The sequence below is a fragment of the Symphodus melops genome (assembly GCF_947650265.1).
Source record: "Symphodus melops genome assembly, chromosome: 7".
NCBI lineage: Eukaryota > Metazoa > Chordata > Actinopteri > Labriformes > Labridae > Symphodus > Symphodus melops.
In genome coordinates, this window is record NC_136697.1 from 17,338,424 (window position 1) to 17,353,817 (window position 15,394).

The window sequence follows — 15,394 nt, forward strand, 5'->3', positions numbered from 1 at the left end:
GAATCACCGAAAAGCTCAACTCCAAATGCTGCTTTAAAAAATATATATATAAAAAAATAGCAGCAATTAAAAGGCCTGCCTCGGAAATGAAAGCCAAATGAACATGTTTTTAACCCAAAGCAGCTCTGCCTGCTGGTGCACGCTGTCAGTGTGCCTATCTCATCAAAAACACTGGCCGCCATTTATTTGCTTGTGCCACTCTGGCTTCGGCGCTCACAGCACTGTGTTCCACCAAACTGTTCCAGTGCTTTATGAAGAGCAGCGGGACTTCAGTCAGCTCGCAAAGCTGCGCTCCATGTTTGGATTAATAGCAACCTGCTTTGATTTGAAGTGTCGGCCATTTGTAACACTACTTGGCAGTTTGTCGCAGTCAGTAATGCAGCCATGTAGCCAGAACTCGATTCATATGATGCCAGTGTTTTTCTATTTAAAAAAAAAAGTCTTAATTAGATTCAGTGCTCAAACATTTGTTCTGTTTAACATAAATTGAGTGGTGTTTGTAAAGACAGGTGGATGTAAATCATCCTTCTGATAATCAAATTGCCTTGTAAATCAATTTCACAAAGGTCTATAAACACTGATATTATTCATTGTATGTCTGTCTCATGCATTTAGCTTGGGAAACCAAAGACATGCTTGACTGGTGGTCTCGACAGATATCATACCGACCTCCTCTTATTTTCAATGTAAAGCAGAACGCTCGTATTTGAAGTGAATGAGTATCAGCGTTATGTCACTGAGGGACTGCTTTGCTCCTCAGAACTGCCGAGTGTGCATCCAGTGTGGAACACGAAGCAGCAGGCAGTGGCACCACACGAGCCTCCTGTGTGAGAACTGCGTCCAAAACCAGGACCCTTCTCTGTGCTGTCCTACATGTGCCTGCATTCTGGACCCTGAGCATCACAAAGACCTACTCTTCTGCCACACTTGTAAAAGGTAAGGAGCATGTGTTTTTTTTAATCCTAAATACTTCAGAGTTTCTCTTTTTTTTCATTACTGTGACAAACGTGTCTCCTGGTAACCCTAAGGAAACACAACAAGAACCACAGTGATAAATGTCATATTTTAAGGATTTCAAAGCGCTCTAGCAATCCCCTAAAATTCCTCTGCACTTCTTTCAGATGGCTTCACCTGGAGTGCGAGCGTCAGAACTCAGGCCAAGTAGAAATCCACCCTCGAGAGGACTATGTTTGTTCCAACTGCAGGTCTCCTGCTGCAGAGCAGCCGCTACAAGCAGAGGATATGGACACCGGCCCAGAGCTCAGCCCTCAGCCAGCCTCCATGCACACAGACTCTGAGACTGGCCTACAGCTGGCTAAAAAGCACACAGACCTAGAACCTGGCACTCAGCTGCCTCCTGAAATGCACAAGGACCCCAAACCGGAATTACTCGCTGTTCCATTGCACTCAGATCCAGAGCCTGTTCAGGCTACCGTCCAGGAGGAGAAGCTGGCCACGTCAGCCCAGAAGCCTGGTGGGTCTTTGTTTTAAAAGGGTTAGATTATACACAGGGAGTTATCAGCTCTGATCTCTTTCCTCCTGTTATCTTGAAGTCTTTATTTTCCTTTTATACTCAAGTGCCCCTCCAGAGAATCCAATCTGTTTTATCAGCATATTAATCATATCTTCTTATAGCATGAACGAGCCAAGAATGTTACTCTTTTGATTATACAATATCATACGCATGGGGACCAGGTTATAAGATTGAAAATGAAAGAGAATCTTTGTAGTTCCGGGTCCATTCATTCAGCCTCCAGCCATGCATAAGCAGTAGAAAGTTTTGGCCGAGCAACACAAAAAATGAGCTGTAATGTCAGCACTGATGAAGTTTTGAAAGTCGTAGTTGTTGCAGATGAAAGGACTGGGAGTTGTTTGGACTCCGACCAGAGACTAGTGCTCCCTCTTTTATTTGGAGGGTTTTCTGAGGGCTCCCCAATAACCAGATGGTGTCCTACTGGTGGCAGATTAAAGCCACTCCTTTCTCTTTCTAACTTTTGTGTTCAGAAAATTAAAAGTACTTTGTTTCTCCCTGCTGTCTCAAGGGGAGGTAGTGTGTGCTGTCAGTATAAAAAGAAGAGGAAGCTAATACTTCGGAGCAGTTACATGTCACTTCTGTGCAAAGCTTTGTGAAACTACACAAGAGTTTGGGCAGATGGGCTGCCAGTGCTTCATGTATACCAGCTTTACATTTGACATGTGTTTCATCGTTGTTCTCGTCAGATGTGGTGGGAGAGCTTGCTCAGGCACTTTGACGATGTCTGATGTCTTTCATATGGCCGTGTGCCTGCATGCAACAAGCAGGTGTGCAACGCTAAATCAAAGCACGCAGTTTCTGTCACATAGGTGCAAAGTGGGATTCATAATTTCAGTTATGCCCATTAAATTCAAGAAGGACCTCTATTATATATATATATACACATATACATATATATACATATACATATACATATACATACATACATACATACATACATACATACATACATACAAAAATGCTGGTGATAGCATTGCTAAAGTTAGCCACACTCTGCAAACCGGAGTTTATTCGCAGACAATTTAGAACAAAAAGCTCCTGATGTTTTCTGAGGGTTTTTAAAAACTCTAGAAGTCGGTTAGTCGGAATTACAATTTTAATTGAACTGACCAGGAATTAAGTAGCTAAGATCATCTCATGGAAGTTAACTGTTTTATATGCCAGTACAGTACATCAAACAGTCTCTAACTTCTATGAGAGAGGAGCTGTTTCTGCTCTTATAGGCTCTGTCTCAGGACGTACCCATTGCACAGTCACATTCAATTCCCTGTAGTCTCTTAATTTTTGTTCTCGAGATAGATGAGTAAGACCTCGAAGGCGTCTTTGTTTTGGTTGTATTTTAAAACTTGTATATCGTATATCATGTGAACAGCGAAGGCTATCCTGCCACTTTTCAGACAATCCCAGAACGTATCCTTTATGCCTAAAATGTTCTTGGCAACTTAATGGAAACACATCTCATATTTTGTGCAAGCTCTACCAAAACTTTAATGTTTAATGATGCTGCTATCTGCTTGTATGAAGCCCAGGGCTGCATCTCCACTCGGGCCAGCAATAGCTCTGGTGTATCAGTGGAAATAACGGTGAGCTGGGGAAGCTAGTGGTAGCTACACTGCCCACTCTGTCTAGACAGCAGACTCTACTGGCAGGAGAAACTGGATAGGAGCAGCATGATGGTGATGTTATTAGATCCCCTGTTTGCAAACCTGCCTGGGAGCTACGCTGGCTCATTCATGACTGCTCACACAGCTTGCGAGCACTGCTCACTGTACACATGGGCTCTCATTTTCACTAGCTGTTTCCTGCGGTCATCAACTTGTTCTTCATTGGATTCAGCTGGAAATGCAAGGCTTCCCCTTCTGAGGTTTCGAAGACATGTGGGAGCGTACATGTTTTCTGTGTATTGATTTAAGAAAGGATTTAGCAGGTTTATGTTAAGCACCTGAAAATCTAGACATGTTTTTGAATTGTGTCTTCCCACTGGATGGCATTGAAAGGGATTTTAGGTGATTACCTCTTAAATAAGATGAATCATTGTTATCTAATTGTTTTTCTTTGCGTTTTGCCTTTGGGGACCAGGGGTGCAACAAATCCCAGGATTCAGGATGAATCACTTCTGTTCCTTAGCTATCAGACTCTTAAACAGTGTAATTTAACAGCACTACAAATCTGTATCTTAAGGCATCTTTGGATTACATTGCATCCAAATACATTGCCACAATATTGTCAGATTAACGTGAATTCCCTTTAAAGACACTCTCTCCATGAAATCTGATAGTCTGTAATAAGAAGAGCTCCATTATTTACATAACAGTTATCTTTGAAAAAAAAAAAACAGTTTGCTGTACTCTCCAAAAGCATTTTTTCCTCAGAGCTCTGACAATGTTGAACATGCATCATAATGCACTCTGTTCATTTGGCAGATGTTTGTGCTTTCTGTTTCTGCAGCCTGTTGAGCAATGCAGCAAATGAGGAGCATGCATTTAGGGACTGTATCTAAAAATGTGTTTGCTGATAAACAGCCACAAACTACAGTAGGCTGCACTATAACATGTCTAACATGACATTTCTGATTGTTGTTACACAATCAGAAATATATTTTGAAACTCGACTGAAATAAGTGAAGATACTGCATGCATGTTTTGAATTGTATTACTTACATCATTTCTATGCTGCCAGCCGCCTACACTTTTAATATAATTAAAATCATGAACCCGAGCTTTTTAGCACCCACCAGGATTCTCTGGCACTCAGGGTTTAACAGCAGGCTATCTGTGACTCAACTGACAGATGCACTTGGATCCGTTCTGTGACTTCAAGTCAGACCCAAATTTAGTCCTCTGCTGCATTAATGAAAGCCGTGTACTCATCTCACCCGTCACCTCATTCACTGTAGGAGATCTAGGAAGCTGAGGGTTGATATGAATGAGTATGTGTGTTCAGCTTGGTCAATAGTTGAAGGCTTGAGATGGTTGGAGGGCCGTCTCCTAATTGACTTTCTGGCATCGGCACCGGATGAGCACCTGCAAGCTGCACAGTCATGAGCCCAGAGCACACAGACCCTGGGATGTTGGTTGTCATGGTTACTCCCTTCCCTGGCAGTGATGCTTAGCAGGTGCATGTGTGTGTCAGGATCAGTGTGACATGGGAACTTGTGGACTGAGATGGGGGGTGCCTCGTTAAGACTAGGCTATCTGTACGGTCAGAGGCCTTCTGGCAGTGTCGTGGCTCAGTGTGTGGATGCCTGATAGCCAGGAATGACTAGTTCTATTCATAGCAGACTAGTCAAATGCACTGATGTCTTTATTGTAAAAAAAGAGTAGAGTGGGAGACAGTACACAGCTCAGTGGAAAGAGAGAGACACTAGATGGATATTACAAGGTATCTATGATAAAGGTTTTTTTTTTCTTTTGATGCATTTTGACTACTTTTTACTCAAAAGCCACTAATTGTTCATATTAACATGTTTTATTTTACTGATGCTAATATGGACCTGTACAAAATTCTCTTAATTTCTCTCAGATACTTGGTGATCTATAAGTCATGATTTATGTGTTTACTGCCCGTCTTCACCTTGTTCCACTGAAAAGCTCACTGCGGTTTCACTTAAAGCAGAATCTCTATGTGTAGTAAAACATTTATGTCATTTGATTTGATTAATGGGTCAATTGAAAGTATGCAAGCATAATAAGCCCTGTTTTCACCAAGTGGCTCGGGTCAGTTCAGTTTGGTACGGCACCCATTTATTTGCGTTTCCACCATCAAAAGTTGGGAATGGTACCAAAATAAGGGATCGTTACGGTTACGTCTGACTTCACCCTGTTATCAATGAAGGCTACGCTTAGCCTAGCATTCCCCGATGGTCTTCTATCTTGACGCTCTTTGAACCGTATTCAGACTCTTAGCTCTTATTATCAATGTAATACATCAGGATACTTTGTCACTTCAACATTGTTTGATAATGAATCTTCTTTCTTCCAGAAGTCTCTGTGGAAGCTGATGTTGAAATGAAGGTTACTGAATTGTCTGTCATCAACATCCAAACAGAATTCAATCCAGGTTTGTTCGCACGTCATTGTTACGTAATCTGCTTTTTCTGACTTCTGATTGAGTTGTTCGCTGAAGAGCATCATTTGAAAGCCTTGTTTAAGGTTAGAATACTAAAGACCTTTAGCGTGATACCTCCTCTACAATCCCACGGAGTATTTAGATTAATGGATACTGTTGTGAAACTTGAAAACACAGTGATCACGTTATGAATCGTGAAGTATGTACATGATACAAATTGAAATATGTTCTTTTGACCTCGATTTATTTCCTCCTACAGAAACTAAACCAGCAGCCAGAGTTCAACCTACAGAGAGTCCTGAGCCATCGGGGACTTCCAACCAGGAGTCAGATTCTTGTCCAGCTGTGCTCTCTATGGAGGCACTGCAGACACAGGATACCACGTTACATATGAAGCCAGCAAAGACGGAGGCCTGTCCTGAGCAGGGCACGGCCAACCCCTGCACAAAGGATTTCAAGGCCATCATCTCAACCACCAAAGAACCAAGTACTGCATCAGTACCTTTCATGGACCAACCAATGGAGGTCTCAATAGCCCAGCCTTCAAGTATGGATGTAGTCAGGGCTTCTCTCTTGGAAACTGCTCCAAAGGAACCTAACAAGGAGAGGAATGAGGTTATTTTTCACAGGAACCTGTCAGAGACTGTTAAGCCCTCATCCTCTCATACATCTGAGGACATGTACTCTATGCCGGACAGCAAGCCCAATCTCTCGCTTTCCAGCCTGCCTTCAGAGGAGAAACCAATGAAATCATGTGTGGAGAGGTTGGCAGAAATGGTTTCTTCTCCTTGCCGCCTCTCCCCTCTCCCCCGCGGGTCTTCTCCCAGAGAGCAACCTCAGACCCAGACCCAGATCCTACCTTCACTGGGTGACCACAGCAGTCTGATGCCCACCACCACACTCATACCACTCACCCCTAAGATTGGAATGGGAAAGCCAGCCATCACCAAGAGGAAGTTTTCTCCTGGGAGGCCACGAGTCAAACAGGTAGGAACCTTGATACCCTTTCAACAAACAGCCAATAATTTGTTTCATGTCTCGGGCTGCGACAGTGAAACATACCCCTTCAGTGCAGGCTATTGATTTGTTGCTAATCATTTCTGATGCGTGTGTCCTGTGGGGCTCTGCTCGACAAAGGTAGAGCAGAATTTGTCTTTGTAGCTTGTGGTTGGTTGATACAGCTTATACTGTTGGGGGTATTTTTTTTGTGTGTGCAAAATCAAATTTGGTCAAGTTATACCCTGGTACACTGAGCAATCAAAGCAGCCAAACAGAATAAAGACTGATATCTGTCTTCTCTCAGCTCTGTGAGCCCTCGTCACATGATTAGTTAGCAAAACTCAAAATATTATTTCTTCCTTTTTTTTTTTCTTTTTTTTTATGGCTAAACTGCCTTTTCCATAGACCTAACCATATTCCACCTCAGAGACATTTTCATCCATCTCTCTGTCCATTTCATGTCCATGTTACAGCCTTTGTCCATCCTGCTTTCCTATAGAGGAAGACAGTTTATCAAGTCACAATCAACGGTGGTCATTACCATGTCCTTGTCATCTTTATGAATGGACTACAGTAGGACCCTAGTGACTGTGGAAAACGTTTAATGTTCTAATTGATATCCCAGTGTTGTGTTATGTAGACGTATGAATTGCCATAGAAACAATGAATGTAGACTCTCAGATAAATAATGCGAATAACACCCATGGCTATAATCTATTATGAATGATGCTAGTGAGAGAGGACTAATTAAGTTTGCAAAGTGTGTTTCTCCCCAGATATATCCAATCTTTTAAGTAAATATGATATGGCTAAAACATATATATTTTTTTAAACACAAGGCCGGGGGAAATCTATTCTCAACATTTATATGTCGCTCCTCTGCAGCCCTGCATGCTTTTGTCAGACGAGCTTGTGTGCTGCCTTGCTTATGCAATTCACCCCTCTTTTTTTTTTGTCAACATGCCAAACATAAACTGTTGTCATGGCGAGAGATTGCAGAGGCCTCTTTCCTGCTGTATGTACGCTAATGATCTGGCAAATGATGCTACGTGAAATGCAACTAACACAATTGTGCTCTCATTTGCTGTTTCTCGGGAACATTATTAAACTGTTGTGCACGAAAAACACTATGGATTGGCTTAATACTGAATGTGCAGTAATACTTATATCCTGTTTATAGCTTGGCACATCAGATGCTCTCTACTACCAGCTCTCTCTGCATATGTGACTGTGTACTTAGTCGCTCCCTCATGGTTACATCAGAAACTCACCACATCTCTCTAACATCTTTCTTTGTATGTTTTGTTTCTTCGCTGGCTTTATTTTTAAGTTGCTGCATTTTGTCGCCCTCCTCCCTCCATCTCTCTCACTCTCTCACCAACCCCCCTTTACCTTAGGGTGCATGGAGTCCCTATAGCAGTGTGAGCTCCCCCTTGTCCTGGTCGCCAGACCAGCCAGAGGGGTGGGACGTCCCAAAGACCAGGCAGTCCTCCGGCAGTCCCGGCTGGAGCATCAGAGTGGTAAATAAAGTGGCTCAGCAGAGACAGCGGGGCAGCAGCTGCCCTCTGTTAGCCCTCTGTTTACCCCCGTGACGCACACTGCCCCAGTGGTCCCAGTGTCAATGTGATGTATAACGTAGCTTACACCAGCTATTCCCACCGACTTCAGTGAGCTAAACACAAGACCTCATGAAGTGAAATAGAAATATAAACAACATTTGCTGGCTTTGTAGTTTCAAACAAAAATATAGATAAACACATCTTCTAATAAATGAGTTCTTTAGTCCGTCAGGCTCTGCTCAGTTCTGCTCCCTTCTTTTTGCTCTCATGCAAACCAGTTGAGGTACTTTTCTATCGTCGTCTCTGATTTCGAACTAAATGAAAAGTCTGTGGCAGTTGGTTGCCATGGTGATGTCTATTAGTCTCAGTAAAGCTGGTTTGACGGTTAATTTGAATGCTGTGGCGGGGGTCCAGTCCAGGTAGAAGAGCACGGTGCAGTTTGTCTGTCTGCAGGCCCAGTGGAGGGGCTAAGGGCTGTGATTTGGGATCAGTGTCAAATGGAGGAAAATGGGAAGGGATATGGGAGCAGGTGCCGCGCGGTCCATTAGCGCTCGACAGTCGCAATAAGGGGGAAAGCCTACAGCAGGAAATGTGCAAAGGCCACTCTATCCCGACTCCCTAGCTTTCTGGCAGTCTTTTCCATTTACCTTTTAAAATGTCAAGAATGTGACTCATCATTTTCTCCCCAGTATTTCTATTTTAATGATTTGCGTTACTGCCACTGTATCAATGTAAGATTTTATGACAAACAGACCATAGCCTTTTGATCACAACATCTACGGAAAAGATTCAGAGTGATGAAATAATTGATTGTTAAAAGTCAGCAGGTTAGGGGTTTTTTTTCTGTTTGGAAAACGCCACATGCATGAACAATGTGTTGTTACAGTCCAAGATTTAACATTTTAATTACAAAAGTAAACTAAGCATTTCCGTTTCTGACAGTAGTTTTTACTTTCTTTATGTTCTGTGTCTTGGACTTTAAAATGCATTTTTCTCTCTTTGAAAATAAGATGCCATAGATTCTCTTTTACAGTCTTTTCTGTAAAAGAGATAACAGCCTGATTCTGTCTTCTCACTTGAAAGAAGGGATGTAAAGATTAACCGTAAAATCGTGATAAATCAATTAAAAGGTGTAAAGATTCACATCAGTACTATGGTGAGTGTCAGCAGAGCAAGATTTTCAAATTGAGGACTTACCGCCATCTTTTAAATTGAAGGTGTGGAAGTTTTTTGGCTTCTCCGAGACAGAAAAAGTGTGCAAATATTACAAGAAGACAGGGAACTACAGGAATAGCACAACCAACAGGATGCATTATTTAATGGACACCACAATGAGAAGCTCCCCTTGATGAGGGAACAAAAACATTAAAAGGTCAAAGTGCACTGACATGCGGATTAGCAACCCCTAAAGGAATCTTTTTCACTCATCATTTGTCTACAGTCTCATTTTGTCAAATAAACCGTGAGAGAATCGTCTCTTGAATCATTGCATCCCTACATGACAGTCCTTATAATGACCACCAGTATGAGGTGAAACAAAAGTATTTTACTTTTTTATTTAACAAAGTGAAGCAGGCTATAAAGTCACCTTGTCAGCAGTATTTCCTAATAAAACAACGTATTCAACAGTTGAAGCAGAGTGGGAACAAACATGTTAGAAATACGCTACTTTACCCGATTTATACAGGCTAAGAGGAAATGTTGAGGTAATTGGACATTATTCTGCAACTTATTTTAGGGTTTGTTCACATATAACTTTAAGCTACACTTTATCCACACACACACGCACATTAAAGCCCCGTTTCCACACGGCAGTACGGTACGGATTGGTACAGTTTGGTTCGATTAAGCCCGATCCCGTTTGCGTTTCCACAGCCACCCGTGCCCTATTTGGTAGGCGGCGTGTTAGCCCGATGCTGTTAGCCGCTATATAAATGCCGTCATATGATAGCAGCTAACCGCTAACAGCTAACTAATAAATTCAACAAAGGAGAAAACTGGTACACAAACAAAACCAATGCTGAAAGACATCCAGCAGTTCATCTACTCTGTCACTGACATGTGACTCTTTATTACAAAAACTCAATCAAGCTTTGTTTCAGAGAAGGCTGTGTGGAGTGAGGAGAAATACCGACGTAAACAATCGGCTTTGTATGGTTTAAACACGGCGGGGTTTTGTTTGCCGATGTAACACGGGAAGTGACAATTCTTTCAACCTATTAACGGACTGCTGTGTTTAGCTCCACCTTTTCAGGTGGCTCCACATTCTTGGCACCCCAACGGAAGGGTCCCAAAAAGTGGAAAGGTACGGATCGGTTATTTGGGAATCTTTCCCGGGATTAGTCTATGGAAATGCCGTAAAATGCACGCCGTACCGAGAAGAACCGAGCCGGACCGCTCTGTAGAAACGGGGTTCCGTCCCACCTCCTCCCTCATCTCTATCCCAGCTTGGGTGTGATCTTTTGAAAATACTCTCCAGCAGTACTGTTTGTGTAAAGTTGCCTAAATAACACAAGACTTGAAATGTTCCTCGCTGCTCCGTTGTTATCGCTTCAGTAATGACGTTGAGCGGATCGCAGACACAGAGCGTGTGTCAGACACTATACTAGCAGTACATGCATGAGGAGGACAGTGAAACAGGAAGACTGTCCAAATCAAAATGCTTGAAAGGTTAGCAGCTACACCCGGAGCGGCCGCCTCGTTATACACTTTTCAGTCGCCTCCGCTATTCACTGCACACCTGCACCTTGTGTCGAGGAGAGGGAGGGAAAGCGAGCTGCTGCACAACTGATCCAGACTTATGTGGCTCATATTGATGCGACGTTTGCGACCAGCCTGTCCTGTACTCAACTATGCATCCTGTGTGACAAACAGGGCATCGTAAACATGATGGTGAATTTATGCAGGATTTTCTTGCATTAAGTCGAGCCAGACTCGTGGGAATTGAACATTTTGTGGTCGACTCTAGCAGTCCTGAGCCGATATTCAGGCCCTGCACACACACATAATTATATGTATATACATGCAGACCTAGTCATAAGGGGGAAAAGGTACCCTGCAGCAAAGTTTCTCTTTACTCACAAATCTATTCTGAGCAAAATGTGAAATGAAAGAATTAGTGCGTACAAAAGAGAGTCAGGCTTTTGAAAACGAGTGGTGTTCTCGTCCAACAATGACACTAATTAAGACGGGGTGTTTTTTTTTTTTTTTTTTTCATAATTGTGTTGGATTTCTTTCCCAGCATTTTCTGATTGATGTTTTTGTCTCACCTCCACAGGGTCGAGGCTCTGGCTTCCCTGGAAGGAGGAGGCCCAGAGGGGCTGGTCTGTCAGGTAGAGCTGGACGTGGCAGGGCCAGAGGCAAGAATGGGGCGAGTCCCAGCATCAACCCCGGGGTATGTGTCATCAGCTGGATGACAACTAAATATTACACTGTATGCAAAGCACTGGCTTTTTTTGCCTCCAGCTAAGACATGAGTGTCATATTTCAGCACCATTAATGTTAAATATAGAGTTTAAAGACAGCACATATGAGGATCACTTTATCTTTAAGAATAACAGGTCATATTTTCAGATAGTAAATCTCTTTTAATATGGTCCTCCTTGTTGTTGTTATTTTTTCTTTTATGTAACCCTTCTGTTGCTTTTGAATGACTGTGATTTTGTCCCTTTTTTTTTTTTTTTTTGCAGCTCATCACTATAGAATCACCGTACCCAGTCAAGGAGGAAGAGGAGAATGCCATGCACAACACAGTGGTCATATTTTCCAGCAACGACAATTTCACATTAAAACAGGTGTTTGTTTATTTAAATCTTTTTTTTTTTTTTTTCCACCTGTAAATATATTCCCATTCAGGCCAGCACAGAATGAAATCTGTGTTTAGAGACTTGTCTCCCACTGGACATCATTAATTCTTGAGGAGTTACTGCCTGCAGGATACGCAGTCAATTATAGAATGCTGGACCGTATTGAAATTGTATTGTTTCTTGTTTTCAGCCTTCAAAATCATGTTCCTGAACTGAATTAAATTCTGTAAACACGTCAACTGATAGTCACTGATATTCTCAGGGAGTAGAGACAGCAGAGTTGTTTTTTTTTTTTTTAAGGAAAATGTAGAAACACAGTTCTTAATCCTCTTATGCACAGTTGTACTTGATGAAAGAGTGCCACGAATATGGAGCTCTATATTCATGATTTTTAAAATCTGAACTGAACTTGAAAGAGATTGGGTAACTCATGATGTCTCATGTTTTTTCAGGACATGTGCGTGGTGTGTGGGAGTTTTGGCCTCGGTGCAGAAGGCCGTCTTTTGGCTTGTGCTCAGTGCGGCCAGTGCTACCATCCATTCTGTGTCGGAATAAAGGTACCTTCACTCTCAGAGCACACGCCAGAAATAACATCCCGTCTTGTATGTTAGCTAAATGTCTCTTTGTAATTTCCAAAAGATTACCAAGGTGGTGCTGAGTAAAGGCTGGCGATGTCTGGAGTGCACGGTGTGCGAGGCCTGCGGCCAGGCCACGGATCCCGGACGCTTGCTGCTGTGCGACGACTGCGACATCAGCTATCACACCTACTGCCTGGACCCTCCGCTGCAGAATGTGCCCAAGGACAGCTGGAAGTGTAAATGGTGAGTAACTCTTTGATGACCTCAACTAAATATGCTCATGTCAGGCATGCATCAGGGACTGGAAGATGCACAAAACAATACTCGTAATCTGAGTCATGTTGGACAAAGTATCCTTTTAACTACACATAGGCCACTTTGTATAGTGCCTCCAGATCCTGCAGTGCTGAAATATAGCTAAAACACACAAGTGTAAGGAGTGTGTGGTATCTAGCAAAAAAGCAGGAACTCCCTCCCTCCCACACACAATTAAGTCACTGAAGGTATGAAACAGTTGTACATGTTGAACATGGTGTTTTTTTATTCTGAGCAGAAGACAACTAACCAACTTCCACAAAAAAAAGGTCACTTAGTAGTTGTTACTAAAATATCGATACAGATATAATTAAAGAGGAAATCTAAGATAATTTCATGGAGGTTGGGACCTTTTTTCTTTTCTATTGCTGATGATGTTTTAACCTATTGTTACTTTGTAGCTTGTGTAGAAGGGGAAAGCGTTTCCTGTTTGGAGTCATTTTGCTGCCCATTTAATCAGGCTTTTTGAAGTTACCTGGGTAGAATGACCTCTGTCCCCCCTGTCTCCTGCAGGTGTGTGTCCTGTACCCAGTGTGGTGCCACGACTCCAGGCCTAAGGTGCGAGTGGCAGAATAATTACACCCAGTGTGCCCCCTGTGCCAGCCTTGCAACGTGCCCCATCTGCCTGGTGGACTACAGCGAAGGCACCACAATTCTGCAGTGCCGCCAATGTGACAGGTGTGCAGTCTTTCTACACAACCTGTCAGCTCAGGAGAAGCGGTCTCTGTCTTCTTTTTTTTTTGTTTTTCTTCTTTACATAATTGGCTCTATCTAAAGCTTCTCTCCTATCTGCAGATGGTTCCATGCTACTTGTCAGGGCCTCCATTCAGAGGAAGATGTAGAAAAAGCTGCAGACAGCAGCTTCGACTGCACAATGTGCCGAACCTTCAAAACCACTAAAGGTGGGAGCGCAGTTATTTCTCTTAAGTATCTTAATATGTGTGATCCTGCTGTTTCTGCTGTGTTTGAAATTGCTTTTTTGTGCCCTGTTCTGCTGCAGTTGTGACCAAGGCCAGAGACACCATTGAGCCTGTAGTTATGACGCAGATTGTCACAAAGGCGAGAGAAATGGGTAAATTCAGAACTGCAAAATGGATGGATTATGAATACCAACAGAGCGAAAATGTTTCTTTCAATAAGATGGTGACTGACTTGACTTTATACGGTGTATGCTCATATCTTTTGCTCTTTTTAGATTTGTCAAGGACTTACACACAGGATGGAGTTTGCTTGACAGAGTCGGGGCTTTGCCAGCTGCAGAGCTTGTCTGCCACGGCATCACGGCGCAGGAAACAAAAACCCAAGCTGAAGCTGAAGATCATTAACCAGAACAGTGTGGCAGTGCTGCAGGCTCCTGTGGACCCCCACTTAGAGCTCTCTCGTGACGAAGACATGGAGGACAACAGAGGTACTTGTCCTCTTGCACAAGCTCCCTCTTTCACCTGCTGTAGGGCTTTAAAGAAGAGGCTTCCAGTTCAGTCGTGACTTTGATATCAGTGCTGCCTTATTTGTTTGGGTGTAAATCTTTCCCTGCATGACTATAAATGTTTTTCTTTATTTTTTTTTTTACATTTCACAACTGCATAGAGAACATTTACAAAACAAAAGCCAAACACTTGTCGACAAAATACAGACGTTTAAAATTTTAAAACTACTGATAGCTTCTTCTTTGCTGCACGTTGCTCCATAAAATCATTCACAGATCAATTTAAAGAGTAACAGGATACAGGTGATCTCCATAAAATAGTCCTTAGCAGTAGAAGTGAAATGTAATGGCCTCATTGTGTACCTTATTACAGGATGAAATAATCTGAAATTAGTGTCTAAAAAGGAAAAGTCAAACTGGGAAGGATTTTTTTGTTAGTTATGCAACAGCTTCACTTGATTTGCATCAGGCTAATGTCCTTCCAGGGAGGGGAGCTCAGATCAAATTGACCTGTGTGCTGCGTCGAGGGGCCTGGCCGGGGTGTTCTCTGCACCAGGGCTGTCGCTCGTCATCAATGCTCTCTCCTTCTTGCAGAGGCGGAGCTCCTAGATTGTGAGGCGAAGTCTGACTCAAGCCTGGAGCGAGAGCCAGCAGAAGACGACTCCAAAGGGGCGGACGGCGGCAAGAAGAGGAAGAGGAAACCGTACCGGCCGGGTAGGGCACCTGATTGAAGGAGACAGCTCCTCTGATGCGTAAAATGGTGCAGTACATGCCCGACACTGTAGCTGTAGCAAAGCACTGCCATCTCTAGGCCTCTGATGTACTGAGGGCTCTGTCGAGTGTTTATAAGCTGAACGCACAGACAAATTAATAGAGCCTTGAACTCGAACTCAGTATGCCTCAAACCTTTTCAAATATATTCATGAAAATATGCTGAGACTTATTGGCAAATAGATTAACACGTTTTCCTTTTTTAAGGAATTGGTGGGTTTATGGTTCGCCAGAGAAGCCGTCCGGGTCAGGGTCCAGGAAAGGCCAAACGATCTCTCTGTCGAAAGGACTCCTCTGGATCTGTGTCAGAGATCCCCATTGGAAAAGATGAGGGTATG

At 42.9% G+C, this 15,394-nt stretch overlaps 1 protein-coding gene across 11 annotated transcripts in view; it reads left to right on the forward strand.

Annotated features, from left to right (window-relative positions):
* Nucleotides 1-15,394, forward strand: part of kmt2cb (lysine (K)-specific methyltransferase 2Cb) — a 69,149-nt gene that overhangs the window by 26,229 nt on the left and 27,526 nt on the right. For 9 of the 11 annotated variants that reach the window (XM_079349251.1, XM_079349252.1, XM_079349249.1 and 6 more), the window contains 15 exons: nt 761-936; nt 1,122-1,474; nt 5,516-5,593; nt 5,862-6,589; nt 7,999-8,121; nt 11,438-11,554; nt 11,850-11,954; nt 12,419-12,523; nt 12,606-12,787; nt 13,373-13,537; nt 13,655-13,761; nt 13,860-13,931; nt 14,055-14,267; nt 14,880-14,999; nt 15,264-15,389. In XM_079349251.1, the coding sequence (XP_079205377.1) occupies nt 761-936; nt 1,122-1,474; nt 5,516-5,593; nt 5,862-6,589; nt 7,999-8,121; nt 11,438-11,554; nt 11,850-11,954; nt 12,419-12,523; nt 12,606-12,787; nt 13,373-13,537; nt 13,655-13,761; nt 13,860-13,931; nt 14,055-14,267; nt 14,880-14,999; nt 15,264-15,389 (2,770 nt within the window). The remainder of the gene's footprint in view (nt 1-760; nt 937-1,121; nt 1,475-5,515; nt 5,594-5,861; nt 6,590-7,998; nt 8,122-11,437; nt 11,555-11,849; nt 11,955-12,418; nt 12,524-12,605; nt 12,788-13,372; nt 13,538-13,654; nt 13,762-13,859; nt 13,932-14,054; nt 14,268-14,879; nt 15,000-15,263; nt 15,390-15,394) is intronic. The other 2 variants (XM_079349253.1, XM_079349258.1) reach the window with 2 other exon arrangements.